The following is a 21,630-nucleotide window of genomic DNA, read 5'->3' on the forward strand; positions in this document are numbered from 1 at the left end:
TATTGCCCTTAGGTACCGGTTCTCGGTGGACTTGGTGGAAGATTAACCAAGAGCAGCTTCATAAAGAGTCGTGATAGTATGGTTGCTTCATAGTGCTTAATAGTTGAACAACTCCACTACAGTACTCAGGTAGAGGTCGAAACGGTGGGAGTGAATTTGCAGTTGGTTGTTTTTGCCCGGCCAACGGCGGCAGTGCAACAATCGGGCGGTGCGGGCTGACACGCCATGGACCCCACCATTCATTCATTCTATTCTGCCATTCTTCGTTGACCGAACAGAACTGCGCAGTCACTTCTCCTACTCGCAACACCTCGACGGTATTTCGCTGCCTACAGATTCTCGCATTCTACCAATTTACTTTTCTCGGCGGCCTCATAAGCTCCTAGACCAGAGGTACGTAATGCTTAGGCCATATCCACAAAAGATTCATCGATGCCTAGCCGCACAAGTCAATTGTCCTATTTCAATCCGTCCCTCCCTCAGCCCACATTTCGCGATAAGTCGTTGTTCAGGCACTGACCGTCAAGACAGACTTGAATCTACCCGCGCCGCTTCAAGAATCGTCAATCAGCAATCATGGTTCGTCTCGTCCCTGATTTCCTGCCACTACTGAGTACTAACTGGTATCTAGCCTGTCTCAGGGTATGTCTTGCGACCTCTAATGATCGAGTCGATTTGCTCGATTACAATGCAATCCCTCTTCTAACCCTTGCGACCTCCCAGACTTTCCGTCAACCCAGAGTGCGTCTCTGCTTTCAATGAGCTGAAGCTCGGCCGCGGTGGCCCCAAATACATTATCTACAAGATCTCCGATGATCAGAAGGAGATTGTGGTAGACGAGATTGGCAAAGAGTCAGACTACGATACCTTCAGAGAGAAGCTCATCTCCAAGAAGGAAAAGAGTGGCAAGGATAGACCCTCCTATGCCATCTACGACGTTGAATTTGAGCTTGAGGGCGGTGAGGGCAAGAGGTGTGTACCTCCATGCCCCGGTATCAGTTTGCCCGTGTTCTTTTCGCTAAACTTCAACCTCTAGATCCAAAATCGCCTTCATTACCTACATCAACCAAGACGCCACCGGTGTCAAGGTATGTCATTCGCATCGAATTACGGCGCCTGTCGCTAACGATGATAGTCCCGCATGGTCTACGCCAGCTCCCGCGAAACCTTGAAGAACGCACTAAACGGCATTGCCATGAACTGGCAAGCAAACGACCCAGGCGAGTTGGAATGGGCCGATCTTCTCAAGGAAGCGAGCAAGGGCAAGGGCACAATATAATCCTGACACACGAGTTGGCCAATTTGCGATGCGGCTCACAATGCGGCCTTCATAGTGGAAGCAGCAAGTAAACCACGGGTTGTATGCAAGTGGGAGTTCTCTTCTGACGAGCGGAGCTTCGCTTGTACAGGCTGTTGTCATGCACCGTTGGAGGAGCCGACATCTCACGCCGTGACGAAAACAGGTCCCATGCAATGAAGAATCCGAGATAGATGGTCTGGAGCAAAATCAAAACAATTTTCCCAAATAGTCACTCGCGCCCGGAAGAATTAGGATTGATATGAAGAACTTGCCGGTTTCGCCTGTCAGGTTTATTATTCTTCAACATCTCGATCTACTTTTATTCCATGCGTTCTCGGTCAATACTCATCATGTCTTGAAATAACGTCGGTATTGTACAGCGTATCTATTCAGCAACTGTAAAAGCCATACGTGTTGTAATATTGGCCCAATCCAGCGTCAAAGTTGGCCAATGTGTACAATATCAGACATCGAGTGTCCAGCATATCCATGAACATGAAGCACTACACAACTGATCGTTGATGTGACGCGAGTGGCCCAATAAGGCTGTGATGGGAGTTCCCTGACCGAGACCAAAGGTGAGAAGTGGTGTGAGGAATTGTTAGAGCGTTGGCGGTAATTTTGCGGCGCCAAGACCTTTGAGCTTCCTCTGATCATCGCAGTTCGACCTTCACAACTTCACGACCACTCACCCCATTCAAGCTCAATTCCACTGTCAATTCTCGCGATAGTGTCTGCGGAGCTTCAGGCTTCGGCAGGGTCTTTGATACTTCTCTCTCATATGTTTTAAGCCGACTTTCAAGGATCCCACACGATGTATCTCCACTCCCTGCCTCGTGCTGCTCGTACCTCTACGAGCAGCTTGAAGACATACACGCGGATGAGTTCCAGCCAGATTCGAAACTTCCAAACCTCGACGCGATCATTCGCCCCGACCTTCTCTGCCACTCAGCAACCTCCCATGACGAGCCAATCCCATGTTCGATCTGCTCACGCCATCTCCAACCCTACCCTGGCTGGAATTGAGAAGCGATGGGAGGCCATGCCTCCGCAAGAGCAGGCCGAGCTTTGGATGCAGCTTAGAGATCGCATGAAGGTTGATTGGCACGAGATGACTTTGCAGGAGAAGAAAGCTGGTATGATTACTGCTATTGTTGGATGGCGCGTTATCTGCCTCTTCATGTCCCTTTGAAGAGACAGATTGCTGCCGGAAAATGAATGCCTGATCGAGATATGTGATGGTGACTGACAGTTCTATAGCATGGTGGATTGCTTTTGGACCTCATGGACCACGTGCAGAAACCCCACCGGGTGAATGGACTAAAGTGTGGCTATATACCGCGGCCGGTGTTGGATTATCAGCAGTTTTGTTCTTTGGAATTCACTCTCTGGCCAGACCACCACCACGAACCATGACCAAAGAATGGCAAGAGGCTACGAATGAATACCTCAAGGTAAGCTTTCGACGCTGGAGTGATGCCGCATCAGCGATCCCAATCTCACTATTACGACCTCTACAAAACAATTGTGCTGACACGATCATCAATAGGCCGAGAAGAGTAATCCCATCTACGGTATCAGCAGTGAAGGATACAGCGGCAAAGGTCACATTCAAAGCAAGTCCGCAAAGGCTCAAGGCATCAGTCTCGATGCGGAGGAGTAGAAAATGGTCGAAAGACAACAGATTGCTTTCCTTAACTACAGCAATCCCCCTTTGTACTGTCACTAGTATCGAGAGAACTCAGCAGTCTCTTATTTTTGTCCATACAAAATCAATATCCAGTCCAGCTTTGTTTTGATTTTCAGGCCTCGGGTTCGTCGGATTGTACATAGACCTTATCATATAGTGGCTGAACCCATCTCCATAAACACCATACTGTTTCTCTTAGCCTACGAATGTGCTTCAAAGCTTTAATTATGGTCTTTGGGGGTTGAGAGGCCATCTAACCTGCTTGATGAGGACAACCGATGCCGGTTTTCCATCGGGATTTTTCATTCCGAATCAGGACTAGCGCAGAATTGGGAAGAGCTTCTGCTTTGACTTGACTTGACCTCGTAATTATTCTCCTTCGACCACACAACTCTCCTCTCTTCTTTGTAAAACCACCTCCCCATCATCTGCAAACATGCTCAAGAGGTTAGTAAAGCTCTTGTCACGGCTGAACAGAGCTCCTTCGACCTTTTTGAACCGCTGCTAACTGGAATTCACAGCGGCATTGCCCGTAGCTTGGGCAAGTCTGCCTTTGCCCGACCATCCTTCACCCGACGCGCATTCGAGCCTCTTCGAAGACAAGGTGTCCCTTCTATCGCTCAAAGATGGGCCTCGACGGAAACTGCCGGTGATGGCAAGATCCATCAGGTCATTGGTGCCGTCGTCGACGGTATGAAAAATTCCTCTTCATTGCCCTCTGGAGCTTTCATTTTAGCTCGGACCATCCAATACTTCTGCGGAAAATCATCACAACCATAGCTGACAGCTATATCTAGTCAAATTTGATGGCGAGAGACTGCCTCCCATTCTCAACGCCCTCGAAACCGATAACAATGGCAACAAGTTGACATTGGAAGTTTCGGTACGAACCCCTACGAGACAAGAGCTATGAACTTGACACATGATACTGACCGGAATCAGCAACATTTGGGTGAGAATGTCGTGCGATGCATTGCCATGGATGGTATGGAGCTCCGGCATCTACTTACGAGCGCAAGTTCTGACGTTTCGCAGGTACCGAGGGTTTGGTCCGTGGCCACAAGGCGAGCGACACTGGATACCCCATCAGAATTCCTGTCGGCGCAGGTACTTTGGGTCGTATCATGAACGTTACCGGTGACCCTATCGACGAGCGAGGACCCATCAAGGCTTCGAAGCTCGCTCCTATCCACGTCGACCCTCCGGAGTTCGTTGAACAATCCACCTCCGCCGAAGTGCTTGTCACTGGTATCAAGGTCGTGGACCTCTTGGCTCCCTACGCTCGTGGTGGAAAGATTGGTCTATTCGGTGGTGCCGGTGTCGGCAAGACTGTGTTTATTCAGGAATTGATCGTGGGTTTATTCCTCATGTTTCCAGTTGTTGGAGGCGCTGACCATGATTAGAACAACATTGCGAAGGCCCATGGTGGTTACTCTGTCTTTACCGGTGTGGGTGAGAGAACCCGTGAGGGTAACGATCTGTACCATGAAATGCAGGAGACCTCTGTCATCCAACTCGACGGCGAGTCCAAGGTCGCCCTGGTGTTTGGTCAGATGAACGAACCTCCTGGAGCTCGTGCTCGTGTCGCTTTGACTGGGGTAAGTTTTTATATCTCCTCTTGCCATCGTGTTTGCTGTTCTTGACCATCCAACACCCCCCCAACATTCAAGCACTGGCCGTCGTGTCTTGCCATCTCACGACCTCTCCCCTTTCAACGACTCGGGCTGCTGTATTTTGGCCTGGTGCCCACCTCCCTTCCCGAACGCACGTCTAGTCATTGCGACTGTGAAGGTCGTCGTGATAAGAACAAATTACACGCCACTTCGACATGGTTTGCAAAGAGCTCTGAAACAGTTCAGAAGATCGCGAAGACGGTCCGGAAGAAGGTAAAAGCTAGCAGCGTTTCACCTGCGAAGTCTGAGAGATGTACTTCCAAAGTTTCCAAAGTCAAAGCGCGCTGGACAAGCATCTGATTTGCAAGGCCCATCTCGACCGCGTCGCCGGTCTCAGCAAAGCCCCTCCCAGCAAGAGCGCCGTAAAGGTCAAGGCCATCCGGCAACAGGCCATAGAAGACAAATTACATTACTGCAATGTGTGTCAGAAGGCATTTGAGAATGACTGGTCCCTGCAAAGGCACCTCAAAACTCGACTCCACGCCAAAAGGGCTGGAATTGCCGGAGGCGATTCCACCACTGCTACCTCCTGACGCTCCTGTGGTCCTTTCTGCCTCGTCTCTGGCACCCGGTTTCTGGTTTCTTCTCTGGTTCCTGCCTCCCGGCTTCTGGTTTTCACTTTTCACCTTTCATTTTTCTCTTTTTGTTTCTTCACACAACCTCGACTTTGATACAACCTGTACGTTCATTTGCTAATTGTTTTAGCTTACTGTGGCTGAGTACTTCCGGGACGAAGAAGGCCAGGATGGTGAGTAAATCGATCTGTATCTTGGATGTTGCTGACAAAATTTCAGTGTTGCTCTTCATTGACAACATTTTCCGATTTACTCAAGCCGGTTCCGAGGTGTCTGCCCTGCTCGGTCGTATCCCATCTGCCGTCGGTTACCAACCTACCTTGGCCGTCGACATGGGTTCCATGCAGGAACGTATCACCACCACGCAAAAGGGATCCATCACCTCCGTGCAGGCTGTCTACGTGCCTGCCGACGATTTGACTGATCCTGCTCCTGCGACCACCTTCGCTCACTTGGACGCCACCACTGTGTTGTCTCGTGGTATCTCCGAATTGGGTATCTACCCTGCTGTCGATCCTCTCGACTCGAAGTCTCGAATGCTGGACCCCCGAGTCGTCGGTCAAGAACACTACGACACCGCTTCTCGTGTCCAACAGATGTTGCAAGAATACAAGTCGCTTCAGGATATCATTGCCATTCTGGGTATGGATGAATTGTCTGAAGCCGATAAGTTGACTGTCGAGCGTGCCCGTAAGCTCCAGAGATTCTTGAGCCAGCCTTTCACCGTGGCCCAGGTTTTCACTGGTATTGAGGGCAAGCTTGTCGATCTCAAGAACACCATCTCTTCCTTCCAGAAGATCATCAACGGTGAAGGTGATGATCTCCCAGAAGGTGCCTTCTACATGGTGGGCGATTTCGAGAGTGCTCGTGCAAAGGGTGAGAAGATCTTGGCTGAATTGGAGAAGTCATAAGCGGCCAAGAGGTAAAATAGAAAGCCAAGCAGCATAGTCTGTGGTCGACATATATTCTCTTATGTTGCAGTCAAGAAACAATGGCTATTCCAGGTCGTGAGGGGAGTATGGGGACGAAAAGAATTGAGTAGCTCATCTGTACATTGAACCTTCAAAATTATTCACTCGATTCCTTTGACACTTTATCCGACACCCTCCTTTGTATTCACGAGCTTGGTATTGACTTCCACATCATTTCTCGTTCTGTCAGCAGACCGACCTTCTGAGACAGCGTAGATGCTTTTGAAGTCATTGTTTTCAATCAGCTCTGAACTGCTTACGCATTGAGGCAGAAGATTGTGTGCCCCTCTGAGCTATTTGATCCGCAGTAATTGATATAATAATGGTTGTCGTGATATGATTTAAATTATGTCAGCAATGAGACAACAACGACAACAACAGAGACGAAAGGTTTCAAGACGATAATCCATGCCATGACTGACAACGTCCAGCATCTCTAGCAAGTCATCTTGTGTTCTGGAGTGTAGTGTTGAGAAAGAATTCCGAAGTCGCGAATTACAAATCCACTGGCTTCGAGAATTGATAGTATCAAATCTCACCAGAGCTAACCCTAGTACAAGACTCCCCTCGAAAATGCAGTGCAGATAAATGGTATTGTGCTTTGCAAAATTCCGTAAAAACCTTGAAATTTTATAATATGCCCATCACTCAACACTTCGAACCGACCAAATGTGACACTATGGGATCCTGTAACAGCAGCCCTTCCATTTCATTCCATAATATCTCTATATAGATCTACTCAGAATTCGATTCTCTATCTACTCATCTCAGCATTACTAGTTATAGAGATGTACTCGGCGTACAGCCATGAGGAAACGTCAACTGTATTACGATAGAAAACCAATGGTTGCATTTCACCACCGCACTTCACGAACACTTATAAAAATGCAAAGTTTCTTTGATTTGTATAAATATGAGCGTACATATTCTCTACTCATTAAGATATATAATCTATCATATAGTTTTACTAGAAAAACACGTATAAAACTGCAATTATTACTGTATTCATTATATATTTTTGATGCTAAGCATACTAAATCATTTCCTTTTAATAGTATTATTGTTAGTTCTTATAGTGGCAGAGAATAATATAGTCTTATAGGTAGTTAAATATATAGAATTAATGTTTATTAGTATCTCACTAGAAATTAAAGAATCTACATCTATATAAGTGTTAGACATGAAGTGCAGTGGCGAAATACAACAACCATTGGTCTTCTATCGTAATACAGTTGACCTTTCCTCTAACTAGTAATGCTGAGATGGATAGATAGAGAATCGAATTCTGAGTAGATCTATATAGAGATCTTATGGAATGAAATGGTTGTTGCTGCGGGATCTTAAGTTGTCACGTTTGTTTGGTTCGAACTGTTGAAGGTTGCAAAAAATAGGGCTTTTACGGACTTTGGCAAAGCACAATAAAAAGGAATCCAAAATCCCTCCTTCCACCTCGACACCCAACATGAAATGTTATAGCTTGACAGCAAAACGCTCCCTGAGCCGCGCTCCGTAACGATAGAAGAAGAATGGCACCGGGAGAAAGGCCACGCCTATTGAACCTAGGACGGTGTTCCCCACCCCGAGTCCCAGGTCCGCGTACAAGGACGGTCCTGCGAGAGGGATGAAAGCCGCAAAGAGAAGGCGGAGGATCACGTTCGCAGCCAGCGCGGAGGCGGCGGCCTCGGGGCCAAAAGCTTCCACCATGTACAGCTGAGCGGGCATCGTGATCCAGAGGAAGCCGAAGCCGAACAAGGAGGTGCCGAGGATGGGAACGATCCAGTGAGTCTGCTTCTCGGCCGTCCAGCCGTACCAGAAGATGCCGGCCGGTACGGCGGGCATGACCCACATCATGGGCTTCAGACGGCCCTCGGGTTGTGGCGAATCTCCTCCATGTGCCTTTTGCATCTTGTCGCTCACGTTGGCAAAGACCGCCAAAGAGACGGCCATTCCGATGCCGACGCCTAGGTAGGACAAGCCAGAAACGCCGGTGGAGAAGTGGTATTGTTCCTCAAAGACCGTGGGGAACGTCGTGAACAGTAGAAAGAGGAGACCGAAAACGAACGCGCAAAGAAGCGCGAGGAGGAGTACAATCGGCGACAGGATGAGAAGCTTCGTCGGTCGAATGATGGCGCGAAGGAATAACTGGCGGGGGGTCAAGCCTCGATTCAACTTCGAAACCAGAGCGGCATTGCCGGTTTCTTTGCGGAGGCGGGCAGCTTTCCGTTCCAGCAGCACGTTGGCATTGGTCTCGCGAATGAAAAAGATTGATGTTGCGAATGCTACTCCTGCCTTTTGCGTCGAGTCGTGTCAGAATCTCGGCAATATATGCTATTACGGTTGGTGCTTCATCCCTGTTTTACTCACAAGGATTGTGATGATCCAAAACGTCCATCGCCACCCGATCGATTCGGACACAAAGCCACCGATGATTGGGCCCAAGACCTTTCGAAACATGTATGGTCAGTGTCATGACGGTCTGAGAAGGGGAGTAAAGGCAAACCTACCGGTCCCAGAAGTGGTCCCATGGCGAATAAAGACATTGCCTTGCCACGCTGAGCTGGCGGGACGACGTCGGCGACGGTCCCTCCGCCTACTGTCAATGGACCCGAAGAGGCACATCCGGCAAGGAATCGAAAGACGAGAAACATGCCAGTGTTTTTGCTCAGCGCGCATCCGATCATGAAGCCGATGTAGATGACGTTGCAGATGTGGTAAATGACGAGCCGTCCGTACAACTCGGATAGCGGTGCAATAAACATTGGCCCGACGGCGAAGCCGCAGAGGTAGATCGACACGGTGAGACTGACAACGGTAGGACTCGTGATATGGAACTCCTTGGCAAGTGCAGCAGCTCCAGGTGCAAACATTGTCGCGGCGAGGTTGCTATATACATGTCCTATCAGTCAGTACGCTCGCGGAAAGAATCGCAGGGTTTGCCTTACGCAGGGAGCAAGAAAGCGCTGGCAAAGACGACTTGGATCATGCGTTTCCATGCTGGCCAGTTCCGCGGGTTCTCGGGGTCTTCTGGTCCATCCCATTCGACAACATCGTCCTTTGTCTCTTGGTCAGTCGCAGCCCCTTCAGGCTCGCTAGATGGTTGTTCAAGGTGGCCGTCTTGCGATGCGGCCGTCGTCTTCTCGTGGGCTGATTCCAAATCGGCCGCCATGATATGCTAGCAGGGCGATATGACTTGAGGTACTGCTGTGTGTTTGTTCACTCGTGTCAGGCTTTGCTCGATATATATTTGAAGGCAGGACACCGCCGCCACTATGAAGGGCCGAGTTCAAGGGAGTCATGGCTATAGTTCTCTGGGCAACAGGTGACTGCACCAGCTACTACTAAATCCGCAGAATAGTTCGTAAATACGGGATCAAACTGGAGATTTAATTAACACCAAGGGATTTCGAACAGAAAGTGGACGTGGAGGGTCGAGACGAACATGGCGGTGCACGGACGGTCGATGCGGACGATGGCGCGGACGGTCGGACGGTCATTCGCTTTCTACTCGTCCATCGCCCGTCTCTCGGTTTTGAACCACCAAACATTGTTCATTCTCTCTTCCTGAAATGACCCTGGAAGTGTTTGAGAGCGGACAAGGGGACTGATACGCTTTGAAAACGCCTGCATTGCCGTGCACGAAATTGAGCTCCTCGAGTGCCTCATTTCATTAATGTTAATATCGTCCTACACTATGACCGACAATGCTCAACGTCCGCGTCCGCCGCCAAATCGGCGCAGAGACAAAGTCCAACTTTCCTGCGACCCTTGTAGACAGCGAAAGTACGTGCTCCGATGGCCATCACACAGATCGTGAGACGCTTAACTTCTGCCAGGTTGAAGTGCGACCGACAGCACCCGTGCGGAGCTTGCACAAGGCGTGGCCTCACCAACTCCTGCAACTATGCGACGACACCCTCTGCCGCCACGCCCGTTGCTCCGCGAACGTCCACCAGCCTCCATGGCAGACTCGCTGAACTGGAGAGCCTCGTCGTGACTCTCATGAAAGGCCAATCGCTCCCAGATCCGCACACACCGATATCGCCGAGACCGACAAACTCGTTACCATCCGCAGATGTGGTGTTCTCCAACACCCTCGGACCAAAGAAATCCTCAGATGAAGCTGAATCTCCGGCAGACCCTGGCACCTTGAATTTGCGCAATTCTGGAACCAGCTATGTCCAGAGTGTCCATTGGGAGGCAATTCTCACCCAAATCAGGGGGCTGAAGGACGACTTGGTCATTGATAGCAAGCCCCCGCTCGGTTCACACTTGTTCTATGGGCCGAACCGTCATGCAACACGATATGAAATACTGACTGCTGTTCCTCCTCGTCCGGCTGTTGATCGCCTCATGGCCCTCCACTTCGATTCCTACATTGTAACTCCGTGTAAGTTCATCCCAAACTTTCTTTCCGCTCTCAGAGGAGGTTGAACGTGTGTTGTAGATATCATTCATGGCAGAAAGTTTCTTCGAGAGGTGGGTTCTTTCTCCCCTGGCCGACGATCAGCAGTTTGACATTTGGCTAGTACGAAAACTTCTGGAAAGATCCATCCGCAGCTTTAATCGCTTGGGTCGGTCTCTTGTTCTCCATGTTATACATTGCCGCGCTGTTGCAAATCTTCACCATTGACCTGACCGACGGACGAGCCGAATCGCTCAAGGTGGAATGTCTCAGCATGAAGGATGTCTTCCGGGAGAAGGCAGTTCAGTGTCTTCATCTGGCCAGGTATACGACGGGAGGACCATACATCCTCGAAACCCTCATCATGATCCTTACCGGAGAGTGTATACTCTTGAAAGATAGCGCCACCGATGGCTGGCTTCTGATCAGCATGATACTTCATCTCGCAATGCGCATGGGCTATCATCGGGACCCATGCCATTTTCCCGGAATAACTCCATTCGAGACTGAAATGCGTAGACGCATCTGGACTACACTCCTTCAACTGGATCTCAGTCTCTCACTGGAGATGGGTCTTCCTCGAAGTGCCACAGACAAGCACATCGACACAAAGCAACCGAGTAACCTGCGCGACTGTGATTTTGACGAGGACACGACCGAGATGCCACCTCCGAGGCCAGAAACGGAATGGACGCCGATTCTTCCTCTCATTGCGAGAGGGCGACTGATAACAGCTCTGGGCCTGATTTGCGAAGTCAACACCGACATCCACCCCCCTTCTCACGAGGAGGTCACGAAAATCGACGCCCTCCTCGGAGACGTGCACAAGCACGCCATTCCGCCCGTTCTGCGGTGGGAAACAATGCCACACCCTATCACGGACAGTCCAAACCTTGTGGTACAGCGGGTGAGTGTCGAGACGACCTACTACAAATCCCGCATTCTCCTGTATCGGAGAGCTTTGACCAGCAGCCAGCCAGCCCTTCGACAATCCCGAGAGCGGGACAGGGACAGGGAGTCGGTACGGATCTGTTTGGAATCGGCCCTCAAGATTCTGTCGTTTCAGGAGATGCTTCACGAAGAGTCTCAACCATTTGGCCGTTTGTGTCAGTTGAGATGGAAGGTCACCCACATTTTCAACCAGGATGTTCTTCTCGCCACGAGCGTGCTCTGTCTCTACCTTCAAGATGTGGACAAATTTGAATTGCCCGAGACTCCAGGACAGAATTTGTCGTCGTTGTCGTCATCGTCGCCCAGGGCCGAAGAGGTTCGTCAGCAATTGACAATCTCGCACAAGATTTGGCTCCAAATGAGTACGGCGTCTGCGGAAGCTGGAAAAGTAGCCAAAGCGCTGGGTATCGTCCTGGGAAACGCAGAAGAGTCGCCGTCTGTCGAGGACGGTGTCGGAAGCGTTGATTACGACTTTTTGACGGATTTTGACACCGTACCTTTGCATGACTTTGGGGTAGGGTTCAACAATCAAAATCAATGTGAGAAGTTCCCGCTGGTTGTTCGTATTGATGGTTGTCAAAAACTAACAAAAAGGGACTTTTAGATTTTCCTTCTGGACTTTACTCTCCTCTGACGTATTTTGATAATGTACTGGAACCCCGGCTACCATGAGAAAGAAGATTCCGATCTGGGTGTCTTGACCGGCAGCCATATCATGAGCTTGCCAGCCAGCATGTCAAAAGTGAATTCACAACCATCATGCTCCAATCTTGGGACCTCCTACACCCGTACTCGTAGTGCGGAGGAAAACAGAGGCCAACGACATCTTTCCAGGACAGGGAATTTGAACTAATCCCTTACCCACCGACTTGGCTGGTGGGGGCAAAAAGGGTTTTTTCTTTCTCTCTCCTTCGCAAGGGGTAACGAATGGTCAAGTACGAAGTACTGATACTACAGTAGTATTCTGTACTCTGTTCGAAGTAAGGGAAAAGTGGACAAAACTCCACCCGGTTTTGTTTTGGGACCGTTGTAAGTAGAATTCGGATTCGGGGGTCCCTTTCACTGTGCAGTACTCCGTAACAGTCTTGCAAATGTCTGCTCCGTGCATCCGTTCCAGGGAGGTTACCGTACTGTACCGTTGGTGAAGTAGAAGAAGAACAAGCGAATGAGTTGCGTCTGAGATGGCAAGGCTACCAAAACAAAAAGTGAAACGATAAACGATATTGTCAGGCTTGTTTGTTGTTTATTGCTGTTGCATTCACCACAGTACTGTAGGTAGGATCTTCCATATCCCAAAGATGTAAACGCAAGACGCGGGTTGTTTCTTTGAAGAAAACATGGAAGATGTGCAATCTCATCAGCAACATTGCGAAATATCAAAGTGTGAAGCGTGAGGTGTCGATACGGGCCCGTGTTGGCGACAGTCCTTTAGAAAGAAAGAAAAAAGAACCCAATATAGAGCTAGAGTATCCATAGGCCTATGGAGTACGGAGTACCTATCTACAGAGATGTACGTGGATGGAGTCGGGGAGCTGTTCATGTTGCGCAAGAATTGACTGGAGCATTTGAAGAGTTAGAGTCGCGGAGCACTTCTTCGTAGACTACTCCGTAAGAGTAACTCTGGTCGGTAGTCACGATCCAGGGCGAGCAAGGATCACAAGATTCAAAAGGGGTGACCGTACAAAGAATTGGAGAGGTTGCCAATTTTCACCACGACTACCGTTGTGAATACGAAGTACGGAGTCACGGCCGAGGAGGCTCTGTTCGAGGTACTGTTGCATTCTGTATAATAGTAAAAGTTAAAAAGAGCCCCAAGGGGGGTTGGGGGGGGAGGAGGGGCTTCTTGTGCGCAACATCTGTCCTGTATACGCGAGTACCTTGTCCGACAGATTGCCTAGCGTCAAGGTACTAATAAACTGTAGTGTCTCACTTTCACTTGTCCTTGGCTACTTACAGTAAGTAGACTCCATTCCCTAAATTGTCCCCGTACGTACGAGTGGTTCTCCTTGTCCTTTGTCCTTGGTTTCTGTACCTACTGTATGCACCACCTCCTCCCCCACCGCTCCAACTGTTGAACTAATGTATTTACGGAGTAGATCAACTAAACTAAAATACTGGTACATACTTGTACAATAGTTACAACCGCCCTCCCGGGCACTACCTGTCGATCACCCTTGATCCCCCTCCTCCCGGGCCCCTTGACGGCGGCGGCACTGGGAAAGCAGAAAAGACAAAAACCCAACTACCGTTAGGGTTATCTAATGTAAGTCAACTCCCGTTCGTTTCCGGCAGACTTACTCCGTATGAGCTTTTAGGTTGTTTATCCCGTACATAGTACATACATCTGTACTCCATAGTTTGGTGGACTTTTGAGGTGTGGTGTGTGGAGCGAAAAACTTTATCACCACCTACAGTAGAATACCTGAAGTGACGGTATTGCTGACATAGCTAGATTTACCTACAGATTTGCAAATGATAAGCTACATACGGAGTACGTACCAAGCCACTCCGGTTTTCGTATCACCTTGACTTTTACAGAAGTACTTCATCTACCTAGATATGGGATAAATCCCGTAATATACCACCGAAAACAAAAAAAAAATCCCCGAGAGGAGTACCTAAACTTTTCCATTGCATACGACGGTTACGCCGCGATGAGACGGTCTGGCTTGGGGGGAGCGAGGCGGTGCTTGCTTCGCTAGGCGTTTCCGTTGGCCATTTCTAGGCAACTGCAAAGGGTAGCCTATAACGATGTACAGGCAATGGACTGCCGGTGAATGACCCCCCCTGCCCATGCGCTGTACAGCTACTCCCTACTACCTGCGAACATGCGTTCTGCGTCCGGGAGATGATACAGCACGTCTACTGTAAGACAAACAAAATAAACCACCTTCATCCTCTTCATTTCGACAAAACGAACCAAGGGGTATTTATTATATACGTTCATATTCATCCAGTCTTACCATTTTAACACCGACTTGCTTTTTCAAGTAGTAATGATACAAATGCACTCTGTGAGACATCTTTGCATTCCTTTTCCAGGACAAAAGATTACAAGAGATACACAACCTCGCCCAGGCCATGGCGCTTTGTAAGGATCCGTACGATAATCAATACAGACACGCCACCCCGAACGACTCCATCCCAAAAACCCTCCCGATCGCAACATTGACACACACTGTATCACAAGTGAATCATGTGGCCGCAACTATTTACATACGCCTTGGACTCCCACCTGGACCGTCGTGGATACCATCAGCATCACTCTGTTGATCCTCATATTCAACCTTGTAGTCAATCGTATGTAGGATCACATCATCCGTAAGCCCCTTGACACTTTCACTGCGATCGTTCTCAACCTTGCTACTCGCCTTGGTGGCGTGAGGGCGATTGTATCCTCTCTCCATGGCAGTGACGGCCTCTTTTTGTTTTTCTCCCCATAGACCCGAACTGCCACTGCTTGGATTCAGCGTACTTCCACCGCGAGTGGTAAGTCCAAAGCGACTGGCGAGCCGCGTGAGACCCCCACCATTCTTGAGTGTAGTGCCTTTGCCTTCGCTCCTGCTCTTGGAATGTCGTACAAACGATGCTGTCAATTCGTGCTCGGGAATGTTGACCACAATCAATCCCGGTTTGATGTCGGCGAGGAATGGCTTGAGCGAGGGAATGCATGCAGCAATGATGGACACGTTCAGCATGATCTGGGCAAAGACTTGAGGTACGAGCGCGTACCACGTCGGATCGTTCCGGCCGCGGTTGGTCCTGAATTCGCGCCTCCTAAAGACGAGCATTGCAATCGTGAAAGCCGGGACCCTGAAACGAACGCTGTCAGCTCTGCTCACACACTGTCAGAGAATTGTCTTGTACATACGCAAGTCGACACGCAAAGAGACCGCTAACAACAAATCGCTTGCTCGAAGACACTTGGACTTTCTGCATCATGATAAAAGGCACAACCACGATGGAAATGTCACCCAGGATGTTGAGGGTATATATGCCGACGTTCAGCGCGAAAAGGTCGACACATTTGTTGCCATTAGTGTTCCACGGACCGGGAAGACTGCACTTGAATGATACTGCAATGATACTCGCTATCGTCCACGCCACCAGATATCCGAGGATAGCGTAGCAGGAGAGAAGCAGCTTCCGGGTGGGATTGATGGCAATGACCAAGAATGTAAGTGACGCTTGGGAAGCTGCTAGCGCTGCTATCTGGAGAATATCTGCTGCATAGATTGACTTTGACTGTCTTAGCATAGGAAATACCGAAAATGATATGGGCAAAGAATACCTTTTGGAATGATTCAAACTCTGCATCGGATACCTTGGGACGCTTTCTACCCAGGCCGTAATGTTCGGCCACTGTGATGGTGATGGTTTGGCATAACGCCAGGAACTGTACAGGTGTTAGCATTCCCTACCAACAAAGTAGACGGCATATCAACTTACCGCCGCAGTGAGGATGAAATAGTCGTTCGGAGTCAGGCGATTCGTTGCTTTGAATCTTGTAAACAGTTTTATAAAGATGGTCATAACACTGAGCACAATGAAAATATAACCGCAGACGATGATCCATGGCCCCGCCTCATCAGAAGACAGACTCCCCAGAGGTGCGCTGATCGGGGAATTATAGTCACCCGAAGACATCTTGGGCGAGAGGGCAAGGGGATTTTATTTTTGAGGTTGAGATCCAGCAGATGGGGGTGGAACGAGAGGCCGCCCAGGCGTTCTTGTATAGATATTGGATACTCTTAACAGAGACAACATGCTCAACAGCCGATGCTCAGCCACTCAAACCGAGTTCAGCATAGATGAACGGTCTAACCAGGTATCGATGCAGGAACGCACGCTTTCGTGGAGACAAGCACGCTTTGAAGTTGTATGCTCGACTTGAGCACATGTATGTACGGGGAGGGTTAATGGACCAGCCGAAACCCAACGAACCTCGTCGCGAATCACGGTGCCTGCTGATTGTCGCCCGACGAGGTTGTTACAGCGTCTAGAAACTGTGCTCGCATGATCTGCCGCTGCTCGTGGTATGGACTAAGATCATGGCACTCTGCCAAAGCGAACAGGGTTCGAAAGACTAAACCTCATATAGAAGAAGCCTCTGAGGATCAGTAACGAATGGACCAGGGGAGAAACGAGAGACAGAACATGCATTACTCCGTAAAGCGAGCAAGGACGGGGCGGAAACGGAGACAACTCACCTCGTCAAGGCCTGTCAAGGCCTGTACAATCCAAGTAGCGCAGCGTCACAGTGGCCAGAGATTGCCAGAATCCCATGCTCATTGGAAATTTGGCGAGCTTGAGTGATCTAGAAGACAATTACACGGGGGACCCGCGTCTGCACATCATTACATGAGTAAAGATCATGCCAAAAGCCCCAGGGAGCCCTGTACAGTATCAAGACCAAGTGTGCAAGGGAGGAAGAGGAGGAGCAGCAGGTCATGCTTGGCCCTCGCATGTACAGCCAACGGCGGTTCTTTCTGCTTGGGGGCTCTGCTACCATGCCAGAGTACAGTATGGATATCCTTGCCTCGTATGTCTTCTCGTTTATCAGCAACAGGCAAGTGATCTTCGTCGTCGGTGTTTTGTATTCTGTAGCACTCCGTATTCTCTATTAGCCACTCTCCCTTCACTCAGGACATTGTTCCTTCTAACTGACGTCTTTACCGCCTTGCTCTTCCGCGACTCTTGACAAAAATACAGGTGACTTGCACACCACAAAGATCATGCTCACCACGCTGATGTATCCGACGGTGGGGCCATGGCTTGGGCCTAGATTCCTTGTCATGTTCGGAGGACAATTACGCCAAGGTCTGGTGGACTTTTCATGTGCCATTTACTCGCTCTCGAGTGGATTCAGAACGGGATCGTCGTCGGGGAAGAGGAAGTTGAAGTTGATCTAACGGTTAGTGAGACGCTAAAGGCGGGACTTTCCACAGTAGTATCCACAGGGGATGTTGAGGAGGAGAATGAGGACGAGGAGTCGGTTGGTTGTTGCTATCTCCCTCTTGCCTCTTATCCTATCGATGGAGTAACGCTGCATGAGATCTCTTCCGGTAACGGCATCATCCTCCGGCATCTAATTTGTTCCAGACATGGATGCCCATGGTCCGCAGACCATGTCTTCCCACAAAACATATCCCGGTCTACGGAGGAGTGAAGAACCACTTCCTGTCAACCACGGCACGGCCCTTGGATATCCAAAGACAAAATCAACAAAGTGCGAGTACGTCGACAGACACTTCACTTACAAGTACAAGGGCAGTGACCTCTACGGATTTCTTCGGAGTCCCTCTGTGGCAAGTGTCAACCATCAACGCTGATCATGTCCCCTTCAATGGCCGATCCTTCGCGATATGAGACCCCAAGCCTTATCTCTAGCAGCCATGGCAAGCCAATAGACCCATGTCAGGCTATGGCTCACCAGTTGTCCTCCTCCAATCTCAGCAACCGATACGACATTGGCAGACCAGGGATCTACGTCTCTCACGAGACATACTCTGTCGGTGAAAGTGCGTCGGAATTGTTTTCACGAATCACCTACGCAGCACTGATTTTCCTTGCAACCTGGATCCAGCAGACTCATGGCACTTACCAAGAACAGTACTCACTAGACCAGCCTCAATCCCTGATCCCCCCTCACATCTAGAGGGGATGATACCTTACTGTTGTCTTTTTGATCTTTACACAATAGCATCCGGATCATGTGTGTTTGGATTGCTGTTCTGGAGCTCACCTCCTCATATATCTCCGGCGTTCAAACGGCCCAGCTCTCTACGGAGTACGGAGTACAGTTGAGGTAATTCTAAACTCATGTGGGCCAGGGCCATCTGTTATCAATCCAATATAGAGGTACCTATCCATATACCCCGTACTGTATTGTACCAGAAGTACTCCGTAGTTGGCTTCTACATACGGGATACAAACTTCCGTATTTTGACGCTTGCCCCGACCCTAACAGTCGCCTTTGCGCGAGTCTGCATTAGGCTCTGCTCGATACCTCCTCAACGACTTGTCAAAGCACCATACTACCTTCACCCTCGAGCTTCTTCACTCTCCACCGTACAGCATTAGTTGTGCTTGAGAGACGCTCGGATCGTCCTCACTTGCTGCCCGAATCAGCGCTTCTTGGAACGAGGCCAAAGATGAACCCTTGCTTGCTTCAAAAAAGGCAACCCAGATCCATGTCGCCATCTCCACCATCTCTCCATCGAACGTGTTGACTCTACTCGTAATTGTCAAGGCCGCCCCCAGGACAGGGTTTCTCTGTTACTCTCCTCCGGCCCTGCTCAGCGTTCCATCGAGTCCCTTCCAGTACTCTTCTAGTATCGCTTCCCGATACATTTCTGTCCTGGCCTACTCCTAAGGGGACCCCTCGGCTCTCCAGTTCCACGTTTCTCGAATTAACCCATTTTCCGTCGCCACATGGCAGCCGTCTAGGCTCGTTCGCAGCGAAACCATTGACTTCGGTTCGCGCTTGGTACACTTTTGCGATCGGGCGAGTGCCGACCGCCTCTGTGCCTGTCTTCTCTTTTAAAAACAAATCCTTTCCTCGTCTCCTCACGTTGTCTCTTCAGCCTATCCAACTCCTCGATGATCACAGTCAACATGGGGAACCCAAACGAGACCAACAGCATGGAGATGCAAGAGCCTGGGAAGGACTCCATCTCTTCTCTTGATCGTATCTCAGACGAGCCCAAATCTGAAAGGGCCGGAGAGAGACATGTTGCAAAGGCCTACCCTGTGGCCACAGACGCTCCTTCGCTGAGGGTAAGCTGTTCCGTGAAATGAGCTGTGATTGTTCGATAACGGAACTAACGTTTGTGGTAGCGACTTTTCAGTTTCGCCCAGCTTCTTGCCTTCTCCTTGACGTTTATGGAATCATGGGAAGTCATGGCAATGTACGTTCCGATGCCTTGATCTGCAGGGAGGGATATCTTGGTTGATGAACGAATTGTAGCAACATTTCTGCAACCTTCTGGAACGGTGGCCCACGAGCTTTGATCTGGGGATGTATCGCTGTGGTCGCTGGTTCTCTTTGCCAGGCATACTCAATGGCTGAACTCGGCTCCATTTTGCCAATCGCCGGTGCGCAGTACCACTGGACTCACATCATGGCTCCAGACAGTACGAAGAAGTTCATTACCTGGATGCAAGGTAGGGTTCTATGTCACCTCGATGAGCTTCGGCAGAACCACTGACATCTGTCCCTAGGTTGGGTCACCTGGTTTGCTTGGGTATCTGCTCTTGCTGGAAGTACCTCCGGTGAAGCTGCGCTTCTGCAAGCCTTGATCGCCGAGAACATCCCCGGATACACGCCAGAAAGATGGCATCTTACCCTGATCATGTGGGCACTGCTGATCAGCGTCGGATTGATGAACATGTACACCTTCTGGGTCATCCCATGGCTCGAATTGACGGCTGGTATCTTGCACGTCGTGCTCTTCATCATCTTCATGGTTGTGCTCGTCACCCTCGCTCCGAGACACGACTCGCATTTTGTTTGGTTCACAGATTCGACGCAGTCGGGATGGGATAGTAGTTTTGTGGCATTCAACCTAGGAATGCTCGTACCTGCCTGGGGATTCATTGGTATTTCTGTCCAAAATTACCGCATGTCGTGATCTGCGTTGCTCATTTCAATCTAGGCTTTGACGGTGTCGTCCACATGTCCGAAGAAGTGCGAAAGGCGAAGCACGCTGTTCCTCGCTCAATGATCTTGACCATCGTCATCAACGGTGTCATGGCCTTTGCGACCATTTTGGTCCTTCTGTACTGCCTGGGCGACCCAAACACTGTCCTCAACGCAGCATACCCGATCGTCAACATCTGCTACAACGCGACAAAGTCATGGCCTGCCACCAACGCGCTGGTCTCGATGCTGATCCTCATCACCTACTGTGTGGTTGCAGCCAGTGTCGCTTCCGTTTCGCGCATCACCTGGGCTTGGGCTCGTGACGGTGCTCTTCCCAAATGGCTGGCGATTGTAAGTACCAACATACCAACACTACCTAGCCTTTGGCCCTGATCATGACGGAACAAACACTGACAAGATCGCCATCGACTAGATCGACGCCAAACACCACGTCCCCACGAACGCACTGTGGCTCCCGATTGTCATCGTCATGCTCCTTGCCCTTTTGAACATTGGCTCGACCGCCGCCACCGCCTTTAGCGCCTTCACCGCCCTGTCCTCGCTGGGCCTGTACACGTCGTACATCATCGCCATCAGCTGCATCTTGCATGCCCGCCTGACCGGTCGTTTGAGCGACAAACCGGGGGCCGCGGTCCAGTACGGAGGCTGGCGCATGTGGAAGGGGTTCGCCGTGCCCATCAACATCATCGCACTCGTGTGGACCATCTACCTCACCATCTGGCTCCCGTTCCCCACCACGATCCCCGTCACCGGCACGAACATGAACTACGCCCTCCCCATCTACGTCGCCGTCGTCCTGGCCTCGCTCGGGTACTGGTTCGCCTGGGGAAGCAAAAATTGGCCCGGTTTGAACGCCAGCGCCATTGGTATGGTCGAGGCACATGATTAAGGGAGGAGAAACATACAAGAGGCGTGGGGAGGATACATCACAAAGGGGGGTTGTTTTTGTGGCTGCACATGGCCCCCGCCGTGAATCATCTTCCTTGTGGCTCTCTCGGACGACCTCACCTCTTTTCTTGTGTCATTCTTTCCACCTGCATCGGATTGGTGTGTGTGTTTCGAACATTTTGTCAAATCTAACGACCATTTGCACCTACACACACACACACACCTCACGAACTTTCCCCCTTCGATGAACCCACAACCGGAAAAATCAGACTGATGACGGTGTGAAAGACTTTTTCTCAGGCCGTCGAAAAGGGGTTTTGGCGTTTCTACTTTTTTGGGGGGTTCGACTCGAAGTCATCTATACTCGGTACATACCATCTTATACCGTCCTATCCCTTTAGTACATAGCTCCGCTCGTGTTGTTGTTGTTCTCTTCTTCGTTGTTGTGAAAAAAAGAAAAGGAAGAAGAGCAAAATAGAAGCCATTCTCTCTAAACGCTTCTTTTTTCAAAAGTG

At 49.9% G+C, this 21,630-nt stretch overlaps 7 protein-coding genes across 7 annotated transcripts; 5 read left to right on the forward strand and 2 right to left on the reverse strand.

Annotated features, from left to right (window-relative positions):
* Positions 1 to 273: 273 nt before the first annotated feature.
* Positions 274 to 1,637, forward strand: PV06_05237 (uncharacterized protein). The gene is made up of 6 exons (XM_016406220.1): positions 274 to 393; positions 532 to 579; positions 632 to 642; positions 724 to 972; positions 1,037 to 1,088; positions 1,136 to 1,637. Exons 2-6 carry the CDS (start codon positions 577 to 579, stop codon positions 1,277 to 1,279), a joined length of 459 nt encoding a protein of 152 aa, XP_016264426.1. The 5' UTR covers positions 274 to 393; positions 532 to 576; the 3' UTR covers positions 1,280 to 1,637.
* A 331-nt stretch (positions 1,638 to 1,968) lies between these two features.
* PV06_05238 (uncharacterized protein) lies at positions 1,969 to 3,174 on the forward strand. Its single transcript, XM_016406221.1, has 3 exons — positions 1,969 to 2,436; positions 2,561 to 2,754; positions 2,850 to 3,174. Exons 1-3 carry the CDS (start codon positions 2,115 to 2,117, stop codon positions 2,961 to 2,963), a joined length of 630 nt encoding a protein of 209 aa, XP_016264427.1. The 5' UTR covers positions 1,969 to 2,114; the 3' UTR covers positions 2,964 to 3,174.
* A 202-nt stretch (positions 3,175 to 3,376) lies between these two features.
* PV06_05239 (ATP synthase subunit beta, mitochondrial) lies at positions 3,377 to 6,545 on the forward strand. The gene is made up of 8 exons (XM_016406222.1): positions 3,377 to 3,437; positions 3,512 to 3,681; positions 3,788 to 3,873; positions 3,933 to 3,975; positions 4,026 to 4,342; positions 4,394 to 4,588; positions 5,369 to 5,411; positions 5,458 to 6,545. The coding sequence occupies exons 1-8, from the start codon at positions 3,427 to 3,429 to the stop codon at positions 6,147 to 6,149; spliced, it is 1,557 nt and encodes a 518-aa protein (XP_016264428.1). The 5' UTR covers positions 3,377 to 3,426; the 3' UTR covers positions 6,150 to 6,545.
* Positions 6,546 to 7,679: 1,134 nt separating this feature from the next.
* Positions 7,680 to 9,375, reverse strand: PV06_05240 (uncharacterized protein; the record flags this gene model as incomplete). Its single annotated transcript, XM_016406223.1, has 4 exons — positions 7,680 to 8,498; positions 8,574 to 8,651; positions 8,714 to 9,092; positions 9,152 to 9,375. The coding sequence occupies 4 exons, from the start codon at positions 9,373 to 9,375 to the stop codon at positions 7,680 to 7,682; spliced, it is 1,500 nt and encodes a 499-aa protein (XP_016264429.1).
* A 525-nt stretch (positions 9,376 to 9,900) lies between these two features.
* PV06_05241 (uncharacterized protein) lies at positions 9,901 to 12,324 on the forward strand (the record flags this gene model as incomplete). The annotated part of the gene is made up of 5 exons (XM_016406224.1): positions 9,901 to 9,989; positions 10,043 to 10,596; positions 10,654 to 10,685; positions 10,736 to 12,101; positions 12,167 to 12,324. The coding sequence occupies 5 exons, from the start codon at positions 9,901 to 9,903 to the stop codon at positions 12,232 to 12,234; spliced, it is 2,109 nt and encodes a 702-aa protein (XP_016264430.1). The 3' UTR covers positions 12,235 to 12,324.
* Positions 12,325 to 14,576: 2,252 nt separating this feature from the next.
* On the reverse strand, positions 14,577 to 16,552 carry PV06_05242 (uncharacterized protein). Its single transcript, XM_016406225.1, has 4 exons — positions 16,012 to 16,552; positions 15,854 to 15,958; positions 15,434 to 15,801; positions 14,577 to 15,375 (listed from the first exon to the last, which is right to left on the reverse strand). The coding sequence occupies exons 1-4, from the start codon at positions 16,207 to 16,209 to the stop codon at positions 14,775 to 14,777; spliced, it is 1,272 nt and encodes a 423-aa protein (XP_016264431.1). The 5' UTR covers positions 16,210 to 16,552; the 3' UTR covers positions 14,577 to 14,774.
* Positions 16,553 to 18,877: 2,325 nt separating this feature from the next.
* PV06_05243 (uncharacterized protein) lies at positions 18,878 to 21,622 on the forward strand. The gene is made up of 6 exons (XM_016406226.1): positions 18,878 to 19,341; positions 19,402 to 19,472; positions 19,532 to 19,728; positions 19,786 to 20,163; positions 20,220 to 20,557; positions 20,640 to 21,622. Exons 1-6 carry the CDS (start codon positions 19,165 to 19,167, stop codon positions 21,114 to 21,116), a joined length of 1,638 nt encoding a protein of 545 aa, XP_016264432.1. The 5' UTR covers positions 18,878 to 19,164; the 3' UTR covers positions 21,117 to 21,622.
* The last annotated feature ends 8 nt before the right edge of the window (positions 21,623 to 21,630 follow it).

The sequence above is a fragment of the Exophiala oligosperma genome, assembly GCF_000835515.1.
Source record: "Exophiala oligosperma strain CBS 72588 unplaced genomic scaffold supercont1.4, whole genome shotgun sequence".
NCBI classification, from domain to species: Eukaryota; Fungi; Ascomycota; class Eurotiomycetes; order Chaetothyriales; family Herpotrichiellaceae; genus Exophiala; species Exophiala oligosperma.

Excerpts from the sequence above, each read along its gene's own strand:
- PV06_05237 (XM_016406220.1), top strand. Across the intron at positions 973-1,036 it reads GAGGGCGGTGAGGGCAAGAG|ATCCAAAATCGCCTTCATTA; the intron begins GTGTGTACCTCC and ends TTCAACCTCTAG. Across the intron at positions 1,089-1,135 it reads AAGACGCCACCGGTGTCAAG|TCCCGCATGGTCTACGCCAG; the intron begins GTATGTCATTCG and ends TAACGATGATAG.
- PV06_05238 (XM_016406221.1), top strand. The coding sequence starts at position 2,115 with ATGTATCTCCACTCCCTGCCTCGTGCTGCTCGTACCTCTACGAGCAGC. Across the intron at positions 2,437-2,560 it reads TTTGCAGGAGAAGAAAGCTG|CATGGTGGATTGCTTTTGGA; the intron begins GTATGATTACTG and ends ACAGTTCTATAG. Across the intron at positions 2,755-2,849 it reads CTACGAATGAATACCTCAAG|GCCGAGAAGAGTAATCCCAT; the intron begins GTAAGCTTTCGA and ends GATCATCAATAG.
- PV06_05239 (XM_016406222.1), top strand. Across the intron at positions 3,874-3,932 it reads AGTTGACATTGGAAGTTTCG|CAACATTTGGGTGAGAATGT; the intron begins GTACGAACCCCT and ends GACCGGAATCAG. Across the intron at positions 4,589-5,368 it reads CTCGTGTCGCTTTGACTGGG|CTTACTGTGGCTGAGTACTT; the intron begins GTAAGTTTTTAT and ends TAATTGTTTTAG.
- PV06_05242 (XM_016406225.1), bottom strand. The coding sequence starts at position 16,209 with ATGTCTTCGGGTGACTATAATTCCCCGATCAGCGCACCTCTGGGGAGT. Across the intron at positions 15,802-15,853 it reads AGTTTGAATCATTCCAAAAG|TCAATCTATGCAGCAGATAT; the intron begins GTATTCTTTGCC and ends AGACAGTCAAAG. Across the intron at positions 15,376-15,433 it reads CTCTTTGCGTGTCGACTTGC|GGTCCCGGCTTTCACGATTG; the intron begins GTATGTACAAGA and ends CGTTCGTTTCAG.
- PV06_05243 (XM_016406226.1), top strand. The coding sequence starts at position 19,165 with ATGATCACAGTCAACATGGGGAACCCAAACGAGACCAACAGCATGGAG. Across the intron at positions 19,342-19,401 it reads CAGACGCTCCTTCGCTGAGG|CGACTTTTCAGTTTCGCCCA; the intron begins GTAAGCTGTTCC and ends CGTTTGTGGTAG. Across the intron at positions 20,164-20,219 it reads ACCTGCCTGGGGATTCATTG|GCTTTGACGGTGTCGTCCAC; the intron begins GTATTTCTGTCC and ends ATTTCAATCTAG.